The sequence below is a fragment of the Jaculus jaculus genome, chromosome 16 (genome assembly GCF_020740685.1).
Source record: "Jaculus jaculus isolate mJacJac1 chromosome 16, mJacJac1.mat.Y.cur, whole genome shotgun sequence".
NCBI classification, from domain to species: Eukaryota; Metazoa; Chordata; class Mammalia; order Rodentia; family Dipodidae; genus Jaculus; species Jaculus jaculus.
Genome location: NC_059117.1, coordinates 44,706,633 through 44,729,110, shown reverse-complemented (window position 1 = coordinate 44,729,110; position 22,478 = coordinate 44,706,633). Strand labels below are relative to the sequence as shown.

The following is a 22,478-nucleotide window of genomic DNA, read 5'->3' as shown; positions in this document are numbered from 1 at the left end:
CTAAATAACTCTGTAGAAAATCTCACCAATAGAATGGATGAAGGAGAGGACAGAATATCTAAGCCAGAAGACCAGGTGGCAGACCTAATATAGTTCAACAAAGAGAAAGACAAACTTATAGAAAAGTATGAGTGGGAATTTCAAGATATTCGGGACACTTTGAAAAGATCAAATATTAGAATTCAGGGCATAGTAGAAGGAGAAGAATTCCACTCCAAAGGCATAGTATGCATCTTCAACAAAATCATAGATGAAAATTTCCCCCAAATTGGCAAGGAGGTGCCAATGCAGATACAGGAAGCCTGTAGAACCCCAGCCAGACAAAACCTAAAAAGAACCTCTCCTTGCCATATTATAATCAAACTTCCAAACACACACACACCAAAGAAAAAATATTGAAAGCAGTTAGAGAGAAAAATCAAGTTACCTACAAAAGCAAGCCCATCAGGATTATAGCAGACTATTCAACACAAACTTTAAAAGCCAGAAGGGCTTGGAGTAATATATTCCAAGTTCTGAAAGATAACAACTGTCAACCCAGGTTACTTTATTCTGCATAGCTATCCATTCAAATAGACAGAGAAATAAGGACATTCCATGACAAAAGCAGTATAAAGGAGTATTTGAAGACAAAAGCAGCTCGACAGAAAATGCTTGATAGAATCCTCCATGCTGAAGAAAAGGAAAAGCACACATATAAGGAATCTAGAAAAAAAAAAAAAGCAATACTCAAATACTAGTTAACACAAGAGAGCACAGGTAGAACCAGAACCACACAAAAAAAGGCAAACATAAATACACACCTTTCAATAATATCTCTTACTATCAATATCAATGGCCTCAAGTCCCGAACAAAAAGACATAGGTTTGGAGACTGGGTAAAAAAGCAGGATCCTACAATTTGTTGTCTCTAAGAAACTCACCTATCTACAAAGGACAGACAGTATCTTAGGGTGAAAGGTGGGAAGACAGTGTTTCAAGCAAATGGGTCTAGAAAACAAGCAGGGGTTGCTATCCTATTATCAGACAAGGTAGACTTTAGTCCAACGTTAGTCAAGAAAGATAAGGAAAGTAACTTTATATTGATTAAGGGCACATGCCAACAGGAGGGCATTATAATCCTAAACATATATGCACCTAACATGGGGGCTCCCAAATTCATCAAACAAACACTATTAGAACTAAGGTCACAGATAACACCAAACACAGTGGTGGTGGGTGACTTTAACATCCCACTCTCATCAATCGACAGGTCATCCTGGGAAAAAATAAACAGAAAGGCCTCTGGACTAAATGAGGTCATAGAAGGAATGGACCTAACAGATATATACAGGACATTTCATCAAAAGGCTGCAGAATATACATTCTTTTCAGCAGCACATGGAACATTCTCTAAAATAGACCATATATTAGGACACAAAGCAAATTTAACAAATTCAGGAAAATTGAAATAATTCCTTGCATTCTATCTGACCACAATGGAATTTAACTACAAATCAGTAGCAAGAAACGCTACAGAGCATACACAAAATCATGGACACTAAACAATACACTACTAAATGATGAATGGATCAATGAAGAAATCAAGAAGGAAATCAAAAAAATTATAGAGTCAAATGATAATGAGAACACAACATATCAAAATCTCTGGGACACAATGAAGGCAGTTCTAATAGGTAAATTTATAGCCTTAAGTGCCTATATTAAGGAATTAGAAAGGTCGCAAGCAAACGACTTAATGCTTTACCCTAAAGCCTTGGAAAAAGAAGAACAAGGCAAACCAAAAATTAGTAGGCGGGAAGAAATAATAAAGATTAGGGCAGAAATTAATGAAATAGAAACAACAACAACAACAACAAAAAACAATCCAAAGAATTAATGAAACAAAGAGTTGGTTCTTTGAAAGGATAAACAAGATTGAAAAACCCTTAGCAAATTTGACCAAGAGAAAGAGAAAAGAGACATAAATTAATAAAATCAGAAATGAACAAGGTAACATCACAACAGATTTCAAAATATCAAAAATTCAAAAAATCATAGGGACATACTATAAAAGCATATACTCCACAAAGTATGAAAATCTGAAAGAAATGGATGCTTTCCTTGATTTATATGACCTACCTAAATTAAATCAAAATGAGATTAATCACTTAAATAGAACTATAACATGCAGATCCAAACAGTTATCAATAATCTCCCTGCTAAAAAAGCCCAGGCCCAGATGGATTCACTGCTGAATTTTACCAGACCTTTAAGGAAGAGCTAACACCATTGCTTCTTAAGACTTTCCAGGAAATAGAAAAAGAAGGAATTCTACCAAAAATCCTTCTATGAGGCCAGAATTACCCTGATACCAAAACCAGGCAAAGATAGAACAAAAAAAGAAAATTACAGACCAATCTCCCTCATGAACATAAATGCAAAAATTCTCAACAAAATATTGGCAAACAGAATACAAGAGTATATCAAAAAGATCATTCACCCTGACCAAGTACACTTTATCCCAGAGATGCAGGGATGGTTCAATATATGCAAATCTATAAATGTAATACATTATATAAATGGGTTGAAGGACAAAAATTACATGATCATCTCATTGGATGCAGAGAAAGCATTTGACAAATTCCAACATCCCTTCATGATAAAAGTCCTACAGAGACTGGGAATAGAAGGAACATATCTCAATATTATAAAAGTTATTTATGACAAGCCTACAGCCAACATATTACTAAATGGGGAAAAACTGGAAGCTTTTCCACTAAAATCAGGAACAAGACAAGGATATCCACTGTCCCCACTTTTATTTAATATAGTTCTGGAAGTCTTAGCCATAGCAATAAGGCAAGAGACACACATAAGAGGGATACATATTGGAAAGGAAGAGATCAAGTTATCATTATTTGCAGATGACATGATTGTATACATAAAGGACCCTACAGATTCTACTAGCAAACTGTTAGAGCTGATAAAAACCTACCACCATGTAGCAGTATACAAAATAAATACACAGAAATCAGTAGCTTTCATATATGTTAACAATGAACACACAGAGGATGAAATCAGAGAATCACTCCCATTCACAATTGCATCAAAATAAAATAAAATAAAATAAAATAAAGTACCTCAGAATAAGCCTAACGAAGGAAGTAAAGAATCTCTACAATGAGAACTTTAAAACACTCAAGTGAGAAATTGCAGAAGACACTAGAGAGTGGAGAAACATCCCCTGTTCCTGGATTGGAAGAACCAATATTGTGAAAATGGCAATCTTACCAAAAGCAATCTACACATTTAATGCAATCCCTATCAAAATTCCAAAAGCATTCTTCATGGAAATAGAAAAAACAATCCAAAAATTCATTTGGATTCACAAAAAAACTCGAATATCTAAAATAATACAAGCTACAAAAATAAGGCTTGTGCTATCACCACACCTGATTTGAACCTATGCTACAGAGCCATAGTAACAAAAACAGCATGGTACTGGCACAAAACAGACATGTGGGTCAGTGGAACAGAATACAGGACCCAGATGTAAGCCCAGGTAGCTATAGCCACCTGATATTTGATAAAAATGCCAAAAATACTCATTGGAGAAAAGATAGCCTCTTCAGCAAATGGTGTTGGGAAAACTGGATATGTATTTACAGAAGGATGAAAATAGATTCTTCTCTCTCTCCATGTACAAGACTTAAGTCCAATTGGATTAAAGACCTTAACATCAGACCTGAAACTCTGAAACTGCTAGAGTAAAAAGTAGGGGAATCCCTTCAACATATTTGTCTTGGCAAAGACTTTCTGAATACAACCCCAATTGCTCAGGCAATAAAACCACAGATTAATCACTGGGACCTCATGAAATTACAAAGATTTTGCTCTGCAAAGGAAACAGTGAAAAAAGCAAAGAGGCAACCTACCGAATGGGAAAAAATCTTCGCCAGCTATATATCTGATAGAGGATTAATATCTAGGATATACAAAGAACTCAAAAAGTTAAATAACAAGGAATAAAACAAGCCAATCAAAAAATGGGCTATGGAGCTAAATAGAGAGTTCTCAAAGGAAGAAATACGAATGGCATATAAGCATCTAAAAAAATGTTCTCTGTCACTAGTCATCAGGGAAATGCAGATTAAAACTACATTGAGATTCCATCTCACTCCTGTCAGATTGGCCACCATCATGAAAACAAATGATCATAAATTTTGGCGGGGATGTGGAAAAAGAGGAACCCTTCTACACTGCTGGTGGGAATGCAATCTGATCCAGCCATTGTGGAAATCAGTGTGGAGGTTCCTAAAACAGCTAAAGATTGGTCTACCATATGACCCAGCTATAGCACTCCTAGGCATATATCTGAAGGAATCATCTCATTTCCTTAGAAGTATGTGCTCAACCATGTTTATTGCTGCTCAATTTATAATAGCCGGGAAATGTAACCAGCCTAGATGTCCCTCAACTGATGAGTGGATAATGAAGATGTGGCACATTTATTCAATGGAGTTCTACTCGGCACTAAGGAAAAATGAAGTTATGAAATTTGCAGAAAAATGGATGGACCTGGAAAGGATTATACTAAGTGGGGTAACCCAGGCCCAGAAAGCCAAGCGCCACATGTTCTCTCTCATATGTGGATCCTAGGTACAGATGACTGGGCATGAGAATGAAAATACTCAGTAGCAGAGGCCAGTAAGTTAAAAAGGAGACATAAAAGGAAGAAAAAGGAAGGGAGGAGGGTACTTAATAGGTTGATATTGTATATATGTAAGTACTGTAAGTACAATGATTGTGATGGAGAGGTAATATGATGGAGAATGGAATTTCAAAGGGGAAATGTGGGGGGGGGGAGGGAATTAACATGGGATTTTTTTTATAATCATGGAAAATGCTAATAAAAATTAGAAAAAAAAAACTGACCCTGTGTTTCTCTCCAGGATCACACACCATTTGGTTAGGTAAAATGAGGAAATATGCTTTTCTGAGTCATTATTCTTGTCTAAATTACCTTAATTTAATATCTGATTAGAATTCTTGTGGTCATGTAAGATAATATCCATCTTTTCCTATAATCTTGATTGGGCCCAGGACCTATTTTCTGAATATTTTTTCCTGATTCTTTTTCAAACTACCTTTTCTCTTGTGCTCAAGTTCTTTCTGCCTACAGAAGAATGAAATTTCTTGCTTTTATGCACATGTGTACAGGCATGTGTGTACTTATAAACAAGTACTCATATGCATGTGTATAAAAGCACATGTGTTCTTTGTTTTTCTGAATGCACATATAGAACAATATATTGTCATCTACTCATTCTCTGTACATTATCTATTTCAGCCAAATAAATTTATTGTAAAAGTATCACTTATTTCACAATTGTAAATTCCAAGACTATAAAGGGGATTTATAAGGCTAGAAATAGGCTGGGCATGTTGGCACACACCTTTAATCTCAGCACTCAGAAAGCTGAGGTAGAATGATTACTGTGAGTTCAAGAGAAGCCTGAAACTACATAATGAATTCCATGTCAGCCTGGGCTAAAATGAGACCTTACCTTGTAAAAACCAATAATAATAATAAGGCAAGAAACAGAAGAGCATGAGTGATGATATTTATACTCACACAAATGCCTACACACAAATCTGAGTATGGCCACTATTTATGGTTTAAAAACTATCTACTGCAGGAATTTTGGTATAGCATAGTGTCAGATTAGGGGAACATCTGTTTCCAGCTGTCAATTCATTCTATACAGCTAGAGCTATTCAAGCCCATGGTCCATTCTTGACATGAAGTAGGAGAAAAGACTTTTGTCCTACACTTGTATGACAAATGAAGTATGCCTTAGTACAACCTCTACTATTGGCTGATTTTTAAATATTCCTGGCACTTAGTAATTTAAAATAAATTATATAAGAATTTGTTTCATTTTTCATTAACTTCTCTTCTTATGCTTTGAGATCAAGTAATTGTTTTATTCTTCAAATAATCACCTTGTACTATTAGTATCACTATTGCATATATTTAGATATTTTAAAATTAATATATCTTTGGAGTGACTATCCAAGAATCTGTTATCTCTTAAACTTGAACTTAAATTTGGACTTAGCACTTAGTGGTTTGGAGGTGTTGGGAAAATTATACAAACACTATTATTGTTTCCTCATTTGTGAAAGAAGGAAGACTTGGCACAAACTAGAAGTTCAAAATACTTATGGCATATGAGAAATTGAAGATGAAATAACTGTAAATAAAATGGTCAGCACGCTCCTCAATAAATACTTGTGGAACTGAAGAATGGAAGGTAACACAGGCGCAAAACTACCAGCCTCAGTAAGTCACAGTTCCTCTTCACTGTCATCTGATTTGTGACACCTCAACTTTCTATAAAGACATTTTCTATAAAAACATGTGATCATTTCAATTTTTAAAGCTGTTATTAGTGTTGGAAGGCCTAGATAATTTCCCACCATGAGAACCAATAAAGAGGAACACTAGAAAGATTCACTAAATATGTTTCTCAGTATGAGCTAATGAAAGCTAAGAATCCTCAGTTCCCAGAAACCTCAGTGTCCATACTTTGATACAAGCTCACCTGAGGTAGACCAAAAATCTTCTATTTGAAATTAGAAACTGTAATAACAGAGCATAAATAATAAAATAGTAGTTCAAACTGGTGATCAGAGTATTGTCTAGTCAAGCTTCCTTGGTGTCGGATATTGTGTTGAGTCTCTGAGCATGCTGAGGGCTTTAAAAACTGGTTATATCATCCTAAAACAATATTGTGGCTGTTTCATGGAGAGTTTGCCTCTGGGTACATGCATTCATTTACTTTTTTGGTACAAGGGGTTAAACCCAGAGACTTGTAGATACTAAGCAAGTGCTCTACCATTGAGCTCTGTCAACAGCCTCATTTCCCTTTTTGACATGATGGGCCTGGAGACAGTAAGTGGCTGTGGTAAGTAAGATGAGATTATATAACCAATTGAATTTTAAGACTTGGAACTTCTCAGCTAGACTAACCAGGTACATTGGATTCATGAGTTTATTGTTTTATGCCTTAGTTTTCTCTTCCGTAAAGTGAGCTTGAATGAATAAGACCTTGTCAGGCACTGCCAGGCACAAGCTGGAGTCTTCAGGAGAAGGGCCTGAGCTGCCAGGCACGGCTAAGGACCCCCAGGCTACAGGAGCCCACTACCTCTCCAAGTCTTACACACCTGAACTTAGGCTTTGCCCATAGCCTGATGACCTTTGGCCTGTTGCCTAGGAAACTCTTTATCAGCCAGCAGCCTTCACACAGTCCTGAGACCTTAGAGCACCTACCCCTCCCCCCCATTGCGTATGTGCTGGAAAGAATGTCCATAGGCATAGGCTAGCAACATTTAAGCCCACCCTTAGGGTCCTCCACCCACCCTCAGATGCTTATAAACCCATTTCCCTGAAAATAAAATGAGAGAGATGTTCATGGAAACTCCTCCCAAAATTCCTTTGCTTTCGCACACTCACCCAACCCAGTTGCCTGGGCACCATTTGGGGCACCATGGCCAGTCCCCTGGAACAAGGACCCAGGAACTCACAGCCGGCACCTGAACAGGGACACTATGAGATGGACAGGGTAGTTGAGTGCTCTCCCAGAGGGTCTGGAAGACATTGGCCCATGCAGCCTTGCCTCCACATTTTTGAGGGCTGGAAGGTTTGTCTTCTTCCTCCTTTATTTTTGGTTCATGCCATCATGAGGGACCAGACACGATGAACTGGCAACTAATGTCTCTTGGCTGAGGCCACTCTTCAGTATTGACTGAAGGCCAGACGTCCTCTGCATTGGGCATTGGCAAAAACCCTCTCTTTATTTCTGTTTCCTCCATCAGATGGACGTTATTTTTCTCTTTTCTCCTTTAATTTAATATTGTCTCCCAGCAAAAGGAATCACAGATTAGTAGATTATGGGCTCTTCTGAAAGTTAAGGGAATTAAGCTCTCCCACAGGGAGGCCAGCTCCTTTTGGGAAATCCTCCAGGTTGCCCCCTGGATGATTTCCATGTGGCCCAGACATGTGGACCCACATATCTTATTTGGCTAGGAAATGAAAAGTTCAGGAAGGTAATTTCCCCTCACTCCCTTTAGGCAGCGAAACAGCAAACTAGCTTTGCAAGCACTCTAAAGCAGCTTGAGTCAGAGTCAGGCAATGGGCTCACACATGCCCAGACAATGGTGCCTTGGCCCATGCAGGCATTATGTCTCTGCCTCCTTCTTCAGTGGCCTGAGCAGTCTTGGAACCCCCCCTCCCTGCTGGAGATGGCAAGCATGCCATTTCCGGATCATGAGGAATCAAGTGCTGAAGAACTGCATGACACAGTTCAGCTCAGCTCTCTCCCTTGGAGTCCAATGTGGCCCCTCTATAGAAACATCTTTGGCTCTCTGAGCTACAAATATCAATGGTTTTCTGTTTAATGTTTACCTTTTTCTCTCTTTCACTTGGTGTACCAATCTCTAAGTTTACTTTTCCAGCAAAAAATGATGTTACTGAAGTGTTGGTCAATGTATCTGAAAGAAGCTCTGGCATAGAATTAGAAAAACAAGAAAATGGGTCAGAAATAATTGTTTTCCTTAAGGCCTTAAAGAAAGTCAGGCATGGAGTACAGTGCACTGAGGAGGAAACAATGAACCTCCTGGAACAGTGTGAGAATTGTTCTATGACTAATTTTTCTGAATAGTGGAAACTGCAGCAAACTATGACTCTTTACCAAGAATTCTTACAGGAAAACAAGTGAGATCAGAAACAGTTCAACTGAGGGGACCAAAGTCTAAGTATTGGAGGGATGTAGAAAAGGGAATTCAAAATAAATGGTTGGGGGATAAATGTGTTAATTGGATCAATGGTGGGAACCCCAATTTTGTGGTTGTTCTGTCCCTCACCTTTATTATAGTAATTGAAAGTAGGAGCTCATGAAACCACAAGCTTGACTGCACATACATGGGGAGAAAGAAAGGGAGGGGAAGGGAAAACTCAGTTGCCTTCAGCATTAGCCTGTCAGCTTGCACCAGAACTTGACTTCGAGTCGTTATTGTGCTGCTCCCTTTCACACCTCTCTTCGGGGATCCTCCTTCAAGCCAGGGATGGACCCTGGTGCCTCCCCTCCTTTCAGACCCCTCCGTGGGGTCCCTCCTTTCCCAGTGGCTCCCCAGTGGTCTCGTGGACAGCCCCTCCCTTTGGGTAGCCAGACTTGGACTTCGGCAGTCCTCTCAACCAGTCTCGGCCATTACCTCATTACACGTATTAGACCTGACCCCAGGTGAGTGCCTGGGAGCAGGGAGAGGCTGATCTAAGGTGTGTGCAAGCCCTGCCCAGCCACGGCAGTGCTAGCACCAAGAAGCATCAAGAAGAAGGAGAAGGAGGAGGAGGAGGAGGAGGAGGAGAAGAAGAAGAAGAAGAAGAAGAAGAAGAAGAAGAAGAAGAAGAAAGGTAACATTTAAAGCCTATAATAAATTGAAGTTTTATGTAAACAATGCCATACTTTGTTACATGATATCATAAATATAATTACTGAGTTTATGTTCTAGGTCAATATGGTGGTTTGAATAGATGGCCCCCAATATATTCAGTTCTTTATTGTTTGTAGTTTGCATCTGCTGGATACCTGGCTGGAGGCAATGTCACTGGGTGGATGGATAGTTGTGGTGGTGGGTTTCAGATTTCAAACTAAAGATATGCAAAATGTGCCTAGCTGGAGTTCCTGAGGTGTGCTGTGTGGCTTTTGACCTTTAGGCTTGTACTTCCCTCTCTCCACTCGGTCCTGTGAAGGCAGGCCAGCTTCTGCCATTTATGGAACTACCCCTGGATCTGTAAGCTTCAATAAGTATCCCTTCCTCCATAACTGTGCTTTGTCTGGAAGTTCAACTTAGGGAACCTGAATCTGTCTGCTACAGCATGATATCATAAATATAATTATTGAGTTTATGTTATAGGTCAACATAACTTACATAGAGGATTATTGAAAGCAACAGAATTCTCTCTGAAGTGGTAACTTATAACTTGTCAGGTATTTTAAAATAACAATAATTTAAAAAGATTGTAATGTTCTGTTACTTAGAAGGAGGAGGTAACTGACCTGAATTCTTGGCCAGCCTGCCTCAAGATGACAACAAAATTTGCCACAGTTACTCCTAATAAAAATCATTTCAAAGTGTGTTATTAGTATTAATAGCATAAAATTGTCTTTAGACTACTTGCTTGTCAGTGAGTAATACAATCAATTTGGTGTAGTTTTTCTTAATAGCCTTAGAAGAAAGATGTTTAATAATGGGGTGAGATGAGTTGATTGAAGGAACTGGGAAGGAACTTTTCAATGTTGGGACATAGAATGCTCATTAAAAATGCTTTTTGAGTGATACTTAGATCAAAATGTTAAAGTGTGTGGATAAAGATGTATGTGTGTAGGAAAGAAATTTTAGACTGAACCTAAACACCATGCCTAAAGCATTTTTCAACTGTTCACAAACTCTTAAAAAACAAATAACTAATTTTCAGACTAAACTATGTTGGGATAGCTTGCTTAAGCTTTATTAAATTTAAGTCAAGGGTTATATTATAATTTAGCTAGCTGTTTTGGCTCAAAAAAGACAAGATTCTGCTCTATTCTATGTTAAGTAACTGTCAAAATAAATTCCAGTGCTTATAACAAAATTAACTCTTAAGACATATTCCCTACTTTAGGGTACAGCCTCCTGTTCAAACAATGGTTCTAACATGAGAAAAATAATATACAAGTTCTATGGTTCTGTTTCCAATGTTCTCTGGGTAATGGTACCCACACAGGTATTTGAACTAATCAAAGATGTTTTCAAGCACAGGCTCTAAGAGTTTATACTGTTTTATTTGTCCTTTTCTGACAATTTCTGGGTTAAATTAATTAGTTCATAAATCAATTAGTACTGTTTTCAAGACTGGTAATAGGTTCTGCCTGTATTTATAAATGCTAGATATTTAAAGTGTGAGATGTTCCTATTTCCTATGCCTCAGATGCATCGCTTATGCTGCTACAGTACAACAAAAATTAAAAAGGTTGGACAAAATGATTTTAGAAGCTCTTGTGCCATTCCTTAACTAAATATACTTCAGTCATCAAATGTACATACATCCAGGCTAGTGTAACTTTCTTTCTCAGTGTGTTAATCACCTATGTAGAAGCTAAAGCCAACTGGAGTCATTAGATCAAAAAGGGCCAATAGTTTGGCCTGTGCTCCCAGGTCATGAGGTCACTGGACATGACGGGACATTTCTACACTGGCCCCCTGATAAGTCACCTGTCTTCCTGAGCAGGGAGAATACAGAGGCCCAAACAAAATTAGTCTGAAACAGGAGAGGAACAATAAGTCTTCCTTACTTCCCAAAGAAGGGAAAACTACTTGGCCAGCATGGCCCTGACTCATCCTAACTATAGGGCTATTCCTGGGTCCCTAAAGTCTCTTTTGAGAGCCATTAGTGACCTCCCAAATTAATCCTTAATTAAAATTTGGCTATCTGCATGGTCTTAAACACTCAGATAGAAATGTATAACCAAAGATAAATGCCTTACATGTATAAATGGCCTATTAAGTAACAAGAACATTCCAAGAGGGGAAACAAACAAACATTACAACATCTTTCCCCCATAGTCCCAATTCTATAATAATAAAAAACTATAGATGTCAAAGGGTTATTTAATTAATTTAATTTAATTGAACTATCTTGTGGTTGTAGTCTTTCAAAACTGTCTAGCCTTGGACTTCATTACTGCTGAACTTGGGTGGCAGGTATGGTCTTGGGACAAAAATACTGTTTCCATTGTTAACGCATCAAATGTTTTTAAGCTGCTTGACTGCCTCAAGCTGGAGGACCCCACCATCTGGTTCTCTAATCCTTTAGTTACTTGGCTTCTCCTTATCCCCTTCCTTACTATAGTAGCCTTGTTGCTTATAGCCCCCTGTCTAATCAAATTTCTTAGATAACAAATAACTAATATTGCTAAGGTTGCTACTAATCAGATCCTTGTAAATCTATTTGGACCTGTGGTAAACTATAAAGAACTCATTTGGGATGACACTGCCCCATTATAAAACAAAGAGGGAGTTGTTGGGCACTCTCAGACACAGACTGGAGCTTTCAGGAGAGGGGCCTGAGCTGCCAGGCATGGCTAAGGACCCCCAGGCTACGGGAGCCCACTCCCTGTCCAAGCCCAGCATACCTGAACTTAGTCTTTATCCATAGCCTGGTGACCTTTGGCCAGTTGCCTAGGAAACTCCTTATCAGCCAGTCCTGAGACCCCTAGAGCACCTTGCCCCCCACCATTGCTTATGTGCTGGAAAGAATGTCATAGGCATAAGCTAGCAACATTTAAACCCACCAATCCCCTTAGGGTCCTTCCCCCATCCTGACAATAAACTCAACAAAGTGAGAGACTGTTCACTGAAACTCCTCCTGGCTGGCTCCCAGAGCAAGGACCCAGGAACTCACAAGATCTGTCTTCCTTACTTCTAACAGTGGTTAATTGGGAGTACCAAATAATAATAAACTTGATACTAAATCACAAACCATAAAGAACTCAACAAATGTGCCACCAAGTTGCAAATAGGAGGTATGCCCTTTGATTTCACTGCCAGAAGGAAGCTGAACACTCTCTCTGAAGCATTAGTTGTGTGCTAGGTGAATTTGCCACCCTGACTTTGCAGAGGAAACACTTACAGAGCATAGCTCCCTCATAGTATCCTGAAGGACTTTCAAGGACTTCATGAAGCTGGCTTCTGGATGCTCTGCATGTGGGCATGGGCAATGCCCATGGATGGAGGGTGCCAGGCCAGGACTTTGCCTCTCCCCCTGGTAATGGGGACAATGATGACAATAGTAGTGGGAAGACTTGATATGGCAGATTCCTGTTGGGTAGGTGCTAGGGAAGCCTCTGTCCAAAGAAACAGATTTGGTGAGGGGTCTGTGCCTGTGAGTGAAAACCTTACTGTGGGAGGGTGAACGTCTATGGCAGGCTTGAGATTCCCATGCATGAGTCTGAACAGAAATGTCATTGACCTGCTTCTCTTCTGCCCATGGTCTCACTACTGTGGCAGTAATAGGGTCACATGGAGTGCATTCCAAAACTGTTCCTCTGTAATCACTCTTAGCAGCTGACACCAGATTGGAGGACATCTGGCTCATCACAGACCTGGAACTTGCAGCATTTGAGTCAGTGGAAACATCACCAGGTAGTTTGTCAAGGCAGGGAATGGACTGATCAGAATTTTGAACAAGGTTATCTTTATAGGGCATGGCTCCTCTGTTCCTGGTAATGTGCTGTTGTGGTCTCTGTCGAGCCAATAAGTCATAGCTGGTGTCAGAACAGAGTTGGCTGTTTCCCTCTGTTCCTGGGACCTCAGTATCCACATGAGGGAACTTATCTGGAGTCTGATCAATCCCAGATGATCTCTGTGATTTAAAGTGGTACCTTTGCATGAGCACTTCCCCAGCTCCCTCATGCTTCAGAGACCTGTTCTTCTCTACTGTGACAGGTGTAACCACAAACCCCAGAGGGTTAGTATATGTGGAAGGGACTATGCCTCCTATGGCCTCGTATTCAGCATCTTCCTCTGCATCTCTGTTGTTTTCTTTGAGGACCATAACTAAATTGAACATCTCTGGTGTCCCCTCTGTGGCCTCAAACTGAGGTGCTTCCACCAGCATGGATTCCTGTTCTTCTAAGATTCTCCGGTCTTGGCTTGGCAAAGATGCGCTCACCACACTTTTGGAATCAGAGTCATTTGACTCTTGCTGGAACTCCTGGAATGATACTGGGCTATGACTCCAATCCCTTGGCTTTCTACCTCTACCTTCAGTGGGACTCTGGCTGCCTGGAGAGGAAGATATCTGCACAAGAAAGCAGAACACAAGAGATGAGTCAGGAAGCAAGGTGGACAGTGAGTAAATATATGTGTCATTATCACTGATATGAAAGACTTGGGTTTTCATTTAGAAAAATTTAAGGAGGAAGAGCTCTGTTAGTAAAGAACTTGCCTTGCAAACATGAGGACCTGAAGTCTATCCTCAGAACCCACAGAAAAGCTAACACTGAAGGCATGCACCTATAATCCCAGATAGGAAAAACAGAAACAGGAAGATCCCTGGGACTTACTGGCCAGTCAGTCTAGTCTAATTAGTGAGCTCCAGACCCTCTTTCAAAGAAAAGTGGAATGAACTATAGAGTTACAATGGAAGTTGTCCTCTGGCCTCTACACATACACATACATGTGCACCTGTACATATACATGAGCCTGTATGTATAGGAACACACATACATACATATGCACACCATATACCAATGTACACAAAAGAAAAATCAAAAAATTAAAAGGAAAGGAAAGCTAAGTAGTGTGCCACTTCATCTACCAAGATTCCAACATTCTCTACCCCTTGGGTACATGTGACATGGACATTCAAACTGTTCCAATTATGGTGGGTACTTCAAATTTGTCATTCATTATGAATTAGTCAGGAGTGGGGTTAGAGCTATTGGAGCCTATGGGATAAATAATTGGGGCCCTTTCCCAGCCCCTTCCACCTGTAGGGGCAATGGCTCTGGTAGCTCCTCCAGAAATCCACTGCTGTCAGACTGACAGCTGTTTGTCCTGTACACTCTGGTGCCTGTGGGAAGAAAGAGACATTGAGGTCAGCGAAGTGCAAACATACACCAAACAGATGGAGAATAAACTTGCCATGTGCCTGGCATGGCAGAGACCCTCCTTAGGTGCCAAGTACAAACCAATGGAGGAACAACAAGGACTGTCCCTCAACTGTCAGCATTTAAAATTGAATCATTGGTTTCCTGATTAAAGAGCAAATCAGGCACTAAAGGAAGAACAAATACTTCTCAAAACTTAGTAGCAATAAGGAGTGAATTGAATTTTTACTAAGGACAATAAAAGATAGAAGGAAATGCGTATGTCTTAAATACCACAATAATGAAAGAATAATAAATAATAATATACTAAAATAATTATAAATATATGCACATTTGAATCACAAACCACAGGATTCCAGTTTACTGTGATTATTTTATTTTCTGTCTTAGTTATTTTCTCTTTGCTATGAACGAATACTTGACCAGAAGCAACTTAAGAAAGGCAAGAGTTTATTTTTTGTCTCCAGTTTGTAGGGGAAGATTCATGGACGGAAAGAAATGAGAGCAGGAGTGGGAAACAAATTGGTCACATTGCAGTCAAGAAGGAGAGAGTGAACAGGAAGTAGGGTTGAACTATAAAACCTAATGCCCCTAATGTCCTTCAGCAAAGCACCATCTTTTAAAGGTTTTACAACCTTTAGAAGTGCCACCAGCTGAGGACCAAGTGTTGAAACACATGAGAGATATTTGACATTCAAACTGCAACACTTTTCTGAATAATCCTTAAGTAATTCCTCTTCTGGAGTAGAAGGTTTATACGTGCAGGCTACTATTCTTGCAATGCTCAAATGAAATGACATAGTCAAATAACTTTACCCATGTGCTATGTAGTCTCTTAACAGTCTGGCCCACATGAAAATACAATTGTCCTTACAGGTAAATGGTCCTAGGAAAATTTCACCCTCATCTCCAGAATACCAAAATCTTCAGATGCTCAACTCCCTAACATAAAATAGCATAATATCTGCAAATAATCTATACATATATTCCCTTGTGCTTTAAATCATCTAAGATTACTTATATAACACAATAAAATGCAAATACTCGTAAGGCTTCATTTGTTAAGGACAAACTAAGAAAAAGTCTGTAAACAGTATGGACACAATTTTTTTTCTAGTATTTGTGATCTGAGTTTTGGAAGAAGCTGTAAATCTCTGGGGTATGGACTGTATGAGACACAAGCACAAAGGGTATGTAGAACACTGAGAGTCGTTGCCTCTAAGAAGTATATATTTGTGATGTAACTATTACCTTTCATGAACTATTGCTATGTGAAGCACACTCTTTGTATCTCACTTATGTAAACTGTCTGGAATTCAATTTAAGTGAATTTATCAAGTGACCAGGTTTTGACATGTCACTTTGATGGTGAGGTTGGATGACAGAATCAGACATAGTTCTCTCAGGAAGAGATTTTTATTTTATGTTTGTTTTCAAAGTCAAATGCACAATCTCAATCATTTTGAGGTTTTTTTAAAAAGCAAAATATAGATCAATTTACAGGTAATACCTTTGATTTGTATAAGTCACATTTTCAGCAAGTAGACTATAAACAGCTAGATGTTGGAGTTCCAAGTTCTAAACATTTCCTTAGGGTTATAGGAATAAGAAAGGATTTGCAATAAGACAACACCTCACTTAGGCTGACTATGGTGGATGACCAATATAAATGTGGACTGTTTGTCACCCCTACATCCTCGTATTAACACATAGCATGCTTTCTCTTGAGTTTGGGAAAGGCAACATGGCCTCTAACAAAAGTAATGAAAATAGTATCTTCACAGCCAGAACAGTCCTACCTGGTAGGACCCAAGCAGGCTCCTCTTTCCAATAGAACTTTTCCTAAGCATCTATTCCCAAGGAGTCACACCCTTTTTCTACTCCACTAAGTACAGGGCTTTGACTTCCTATTTACTCCACTTAATTTTTTCCTCTAGCTAGGTCTTATCACTCACACTTCTACATTGGCTGCCCCTGCTCCAAACAAGTTAGATAAATATGATACTTCACATTACCAATCCTCCACATGGTTTTGTTGTCTCTGTCAACTCCTGCTAATGTTTTTTTTTTTTTTTGTAGTATATGCCACTGATATCCCCTTACACTCCTAGCTGAATCATCTAGAAGATATGCAGCTAGATTTACATGCTTCAGACTCTGACTTTCCTACTTATAAGGTGGGGTGACCAGGGACATTCTGCTTACCCTTTGAGTGTTTCCTCATGTGATACTATGTTGCTTTTTGGGTTGTGATAAGAATAATATCCAATTATATATATATATATGTATATATTATATATATGTAATATGTATATATAAAATATATAATTATGTGTAACTTTTTCCCATGGAACATCATTATTAACTATTATGAATCAACAAATATTGATATCATTATTAAATATCATCTGTGATTATGCTAGTTAACGTTAATACTCTTTAAAATTAACTTTTAAAGTATACCTTCTCAATTAGGTGAACCCTGCCAGAGGGAAGAATGACTGTACCTCAGGCACTTTGTTGAATGATCACCAGATGGCAGCATTACACCAACCACAAATAGACAAGCCAGGTGTCTGCCAGGACCAGGAAATGTCTAAAATGAGTAGAACTTAACCTGAAGGACTCTGGCTTGTGTGACATTTAAGCTTCTAAATTACATTGAATCTTGACGGTGAAAAGTCATGGAAAGTTCTTCTCTGAGCATGTGTGTTTGGAGTCCAAAATACCTCTTGTATTTGCATGTTGACCTCTTTATAGGTTTTCAAAGTTTTTCTTTTTTTTTTTTTAACTATTATCTCATTGAATAGACTTTCAATTCTTCTACATACTATCTCAGCTCCTTCTTATATATACCACATGAATTCTAAACTTTTGTTGTTTGAACACTTGACTTCTTAGAAACATTATTCAAGTTCCTTGATTTTTTTTTTTTTTTTGTTGTTGTTGTTATATGAGGCTAAGTTGGGGAAAGAAGAAAGAGGGGAGGAAGGAAACAAAAAAAGTTTGCAAATACCATAATGAAACTCAATTCTTTGTATGCTAATAAAATTTAAATTGAAAATAACCAGAGTTCAGAGCATCTGAGAAAAAAAAAGTAAGCTTATGGCATTGAAAAGTAAAGTGGGGTATGTGAAAAAGATAAGAGGTTTCAGGGATGGGAAGTACACAGAAGTTGTATAGAACAGGAAAATGATTATGTAGTTTCCACCCTATAATCAGTTCTGCTTTACCTATTTCATTGCCATATTCCTATCTCATTCATCTTCTTGGAGTAGACATTCTGCAGCAGCTCAGTGGCGACACTGAATCACACATTGTCTTAGAACTGGTGTGGACTTTTCTGATGAAGCAAATGCAGGTGGCCTTGGGGTCTGGGTAAGAAGGCTGCATATATGGAATAACTGGGTTGGGCACAATCAAGAGCAGTATGGGTTGTTTGGTCTACAGTGATTGTTTACCTGGAGGCATTATAAAATTACTTTCCATTGTTTTATAGAAACAAAACTTCTTTCTGGGTCAATCTTCAGGTCCTCAGGTCAGAAGTCAAAGAGAAGTCTCATGCCATTCTTCCTTCTAAAACATTCCCTATAGATACCATCCAGCTAATGCATCCACATTCTGGTAACAAGACATTGCTCCTATGTGTTCAGAGAATATTACATCTTTTAGAATGACTTCTTCAATCATGACTTAAATGCATAGCATTTTCTGTTTGTTGGTCATAGCTCTGTTCCTTGAATTCACACAACATGTCTAGCCTCTCCTACTGTTTTGGCATGTGCATAGTGTTCATGTGTGGCATATGTGTGCAAATGCACAGGTCCTGTATGCATGCATGTGGAGGCCAGAGAAGAATATTGGGTCTCCCTTGCTTATCTGAGGGTTTTCTTGAGATGATTCGAAAGCTGGTCATTTTCATGAGCCCAAGCAATTCTCCATTCTGGGCTCCCCAAAAAACTGGGTTACAGATGTATATGGCCACATCCATCTGTTTACATGGATATTTGGCTATCCACTTCAGGGGTCTTCAGGCCCTCATGCTTGTATGAGAAGCATCTTGGGTGGCTCTGAGCCATCTCTCCAGCCCTCAATCCTTTTTTTATTGAAGAAATTTATTTTGCTTTACAGGTCTTTCTCCTCAGCCTAGGTCTCTGGAAGGACCCTTTAAATCTACCCCTCTGGGCAGGCTTTCCAGTCATGTGTCCCTGGTACTTTTGGATGTGCTCTTAGGAAGATTTGCTGTGAAACTTGGCACTGAGCTTTAGCTTCAGAGTTGAGATACAGCCTGCTCAGTAGGGAGCAGACAGTGCTTCTTTCCCCCATCTGGAAGCCTTGCTTGGTTCTGTACACACAGCCTATGGGTATGTTCGTTTAGGCAGAAACTGTGTTGCCAGCACTGGGTTACTTTGACATTACTTTCTGTTTTGAAGTCAAGGAGTGTTTTGAACTCTACATGAATAACTTGGCTTATATCCTTGTGAACTTTGTTTTAGTTCAGGTCATATGAGGTCATGGTTTCCTCCTATCAAGGATAATCTTGATTTTCATTTTGAAATCTATTTGTGTTATCTATGGCTTTGAAAAATGTTCCTGCTATGGGCCAAGTCTCTGCTAATACAGTGAACAGAACAAGCTGTGGAGGCAGAGTTGGGGGGTGCTTGTGTAGAAGACTTCATTCTTAGCAAATGTGTAATGGATCCCCCTCAGGACTCTGCAGTTGTCCTAGATACTGTACAGCCGGTGCCAGCAAAGACACCTGCCCTCAAGGATCCTGTGCTTGTCTCAACTCCAATCCTGAAATGTTAGTGGCTTTCAAAAATTTCCCAGGGAAAATTAACCCTTCCTTCTGTGTCAGAAGCCTGAAACAAATCAATTTTCATCCTGCCAAGATTTCTATAGCACACTGATAATTTCCATGAGTGCTCTACTTATATTTTTATTCCAAGCTCTTGAAGCCTATGAATTCTTCTCATCCTTTCTCCCTTCTTCCTTTCTCCTCCTCCCCTTTTCTGTTCTCTCCTCTCTTCTTTATTATTGCTCCAGGTTCAGCAGGTACTCTTTTGTTCTTTAGACAGAACATCTTTATATTTTCATTAAAATGTTTCTTTAAAATGAATTTATTTGGCTTAATACCAGGAATTAGTTAATTAATTCAGAATAAAAAAGTAATGTACATTTATGAGGAAATTTTAGGCAATGAGAGAATGGTCATGTATAATCTAATCATACAGTAAAATAATTAAAACATTTCTATGCATTTTGATCCAGGGAGTTTTCTTTGAACACATGGACATGTGTGTTTTAAAAAAAAATGATAACAAGAACTTTATATCCTGCTTTCCTTCAGATAATGTGAACTTTTCTTATTAACAGTTTTATTTTCTACTAACGTGTGTATCTGTGCATGTTTATAAGCATATGCACTTTTTAGATTTTGACATATGATTATGTCACTTTTATAAACAATGACTGAATGGAATTATTATTTTTCTATGCTTTTCAGAAATTTGGCAAACACCTTTTAATTTATTTAAATTGTTGAAATTTCTAGAATTTTAAAATGGTTTTATAAAGCTTATTTTCTATTGTTATCAGTCAAATAATTAACTTTTAAACCCATACTCTTTTAAAAGGGAGAAGAATATGTCCATGTCTTTCATGTTAGCTTTGAACTTAATTCATACATTTCTGTAAAACTTAAAATTTCTATAATATATAATCTAATGTAGTCATAGAATTTTTGTTTCCTTTTTGCTTGCATTTGGCATTTTTGCCCATTGTTTAATTTTATTTTCTTTTTATTTTAAATGTGATTTTAAAATGACCTATAAATTGTTTTCTTCAGTATTCCATCCATTAATGATCTTCACATGGTAAATTGGGTCCTGTGTTTTGTAATTTTGTATTTCCTACTGTGGTGGTTTGAGCACAAATGTCTCCCATCACCTCAAATGTTTTGAGTAAGCCTCTTAGACCCCAACTCTTGGATTCTTTAAGAGGTGACGCCTTGCTGAAGGAGGTGTGTTGCTAGGGCTGGACCTTGAGGTTGATGACTCAAATCCACTAGATGTTCACAGCCAGCTTGCTCTTGTTATTCTCTCTCTGCTGTGAATATGTGAAGTGGGCCAACTTCCTCTGCCATGATGAAACTTCCCTTGAAACTGTAAACCTGAAATAAACCTTTCATCTCATATGGTACTTTTGGTTGGATGTTTTGTCCCAGCAATGAGAAGGTGAGAAGGCGATTACTACACTATTTCATAACTGTGATTGATGCAGCAAAAACATGGCACACTTAATACAAATTCTTCCCCTGAGTCTCAAAATAGGCATTACTAATCATCCATAACAGTCTTTTCTGCTGAGCTGCAATTCAGCCTCAGCATCTTTCTCAGTTAAATATTACTGGTGGTTTACATTAATCAATCCAAATCAGGACATAATCTATTTGTTGTTCTACTGGTGTATTAATGAAGACCAAACATCATTTCATGTTCAAATAAAACTGATTTTGAGCTGCATCTTGAATAGATATGTCAGATACTTAAAAGGGGACTAAAGAAGATAATGTAACACATTTGTCATACAGTCTGGCACTCAATATTTGGTGATATTATTAATATAATTAATTTCCATTTCTTCTCTTGCAACTGGGCTACATTTTTTATCATTTTTGTATTAGTTCAGAAGGCATATAGCACGTTTTGTAATTTGGTTAGCATAACTGTCAGAAATTCAAATATACTTCAAATTATAATTATTAATATTGAAAATTATTCATTACCTCAATCAGTATCCATTGACAGTTTTATTTTCTTTATTATTCATTTGAGAATCTGTTCTAGAAGTTTAGAACTAGAAATTATTATTCTTTAGTTTTTCTTTTCTTTAAAGGGAATATATGATTATTTGTACTATGTCTGTAGAATTTACAAATCTTCAGATTCTGCCTTGCTCTGTCTTCTCAAACAGGGCTTCCTTGATCAATGGGCCAGTGTAAATATAGTATATTTATTTCTTGTGTCTTTGTGGTATGTTTTATAGGTGGCATGCATGTAGGGCTGTATGCATATTAGTGTGTGTATATACACATGTGTGAAGGTGTGCATGCATATGGAGGTCAGAGCTCAATATCAGGCGTCCTCCTGGATTGCTCTCTACTAAGGCAGGGTCTCTCACTTGAACCCAGAGCTTGCCAGTTCAGCTAGTTTAGCTAGCCAGCTTTCTTCACTGATCTCTACATCCCAAGTACTGGGACTTCAGTTTGGCTCCATGTACTGACTATTAAAATTATTTTTAAGTACATTGTGCACACTGCTTCCTCTGGCATCTTTTCATATAATTCTCCTTAAACTTTTTCACATCAACAGGCTCCCTACAATTGTTTAAAAGGATTCCACATTAATTTATCCAGTGATTACCTATCCCTGCTCCCCTTACCCTAGAAGCTTTGCTTCTGTCCAGAGGGAGGACACATGACCAGTGTGCCTAGAGCTTAGTGGCATAGGATAATCAGAAATATTCAGTTATAAAGGACCTTGAAATGAAACAAGTTAGAATTTTAATCTAATTAAATATTTCTAAAATATAACAGTTATATGACTCTACAAGGTTGGTATTGTTTAAACACAGTGTCTTCTTTGTCTACATGAACAATTGTTTATTAGACATTCCTGAGATGAAAAGAAAGATAACAGATCCAGTTTGGGGTAGTACACCTATATCCATTGCCATGGAAGAAGGTAATGTAATAATAGTGAATTTTAATTTACATCTGGG

The 22,478-nt window shown here is 38.3% G+C and overlaps 1 protein-coding gene across 1 annotated transcript in view; it reads right to left on the bottom strand.

The window, feature by feature from the left end:
* The window catches only part of Itprid1 (ITPR interacting domain containing 1), a 194,669-nt gene that overhangs the window by 9,705 nt on the left and 162,486 nt on the right, over positions 1-22,478 (bottom strand). Inside the window, 2 exon segments of the mRNA XM_045135655.1 lie at positions 12,716-13,885; positions 14,577-14,659. Of these exon segments, the coding sequence (XP_044991590.1) occupies positions 12,716-13,885; positions 14,577-14,659 (1,253 nt within the window).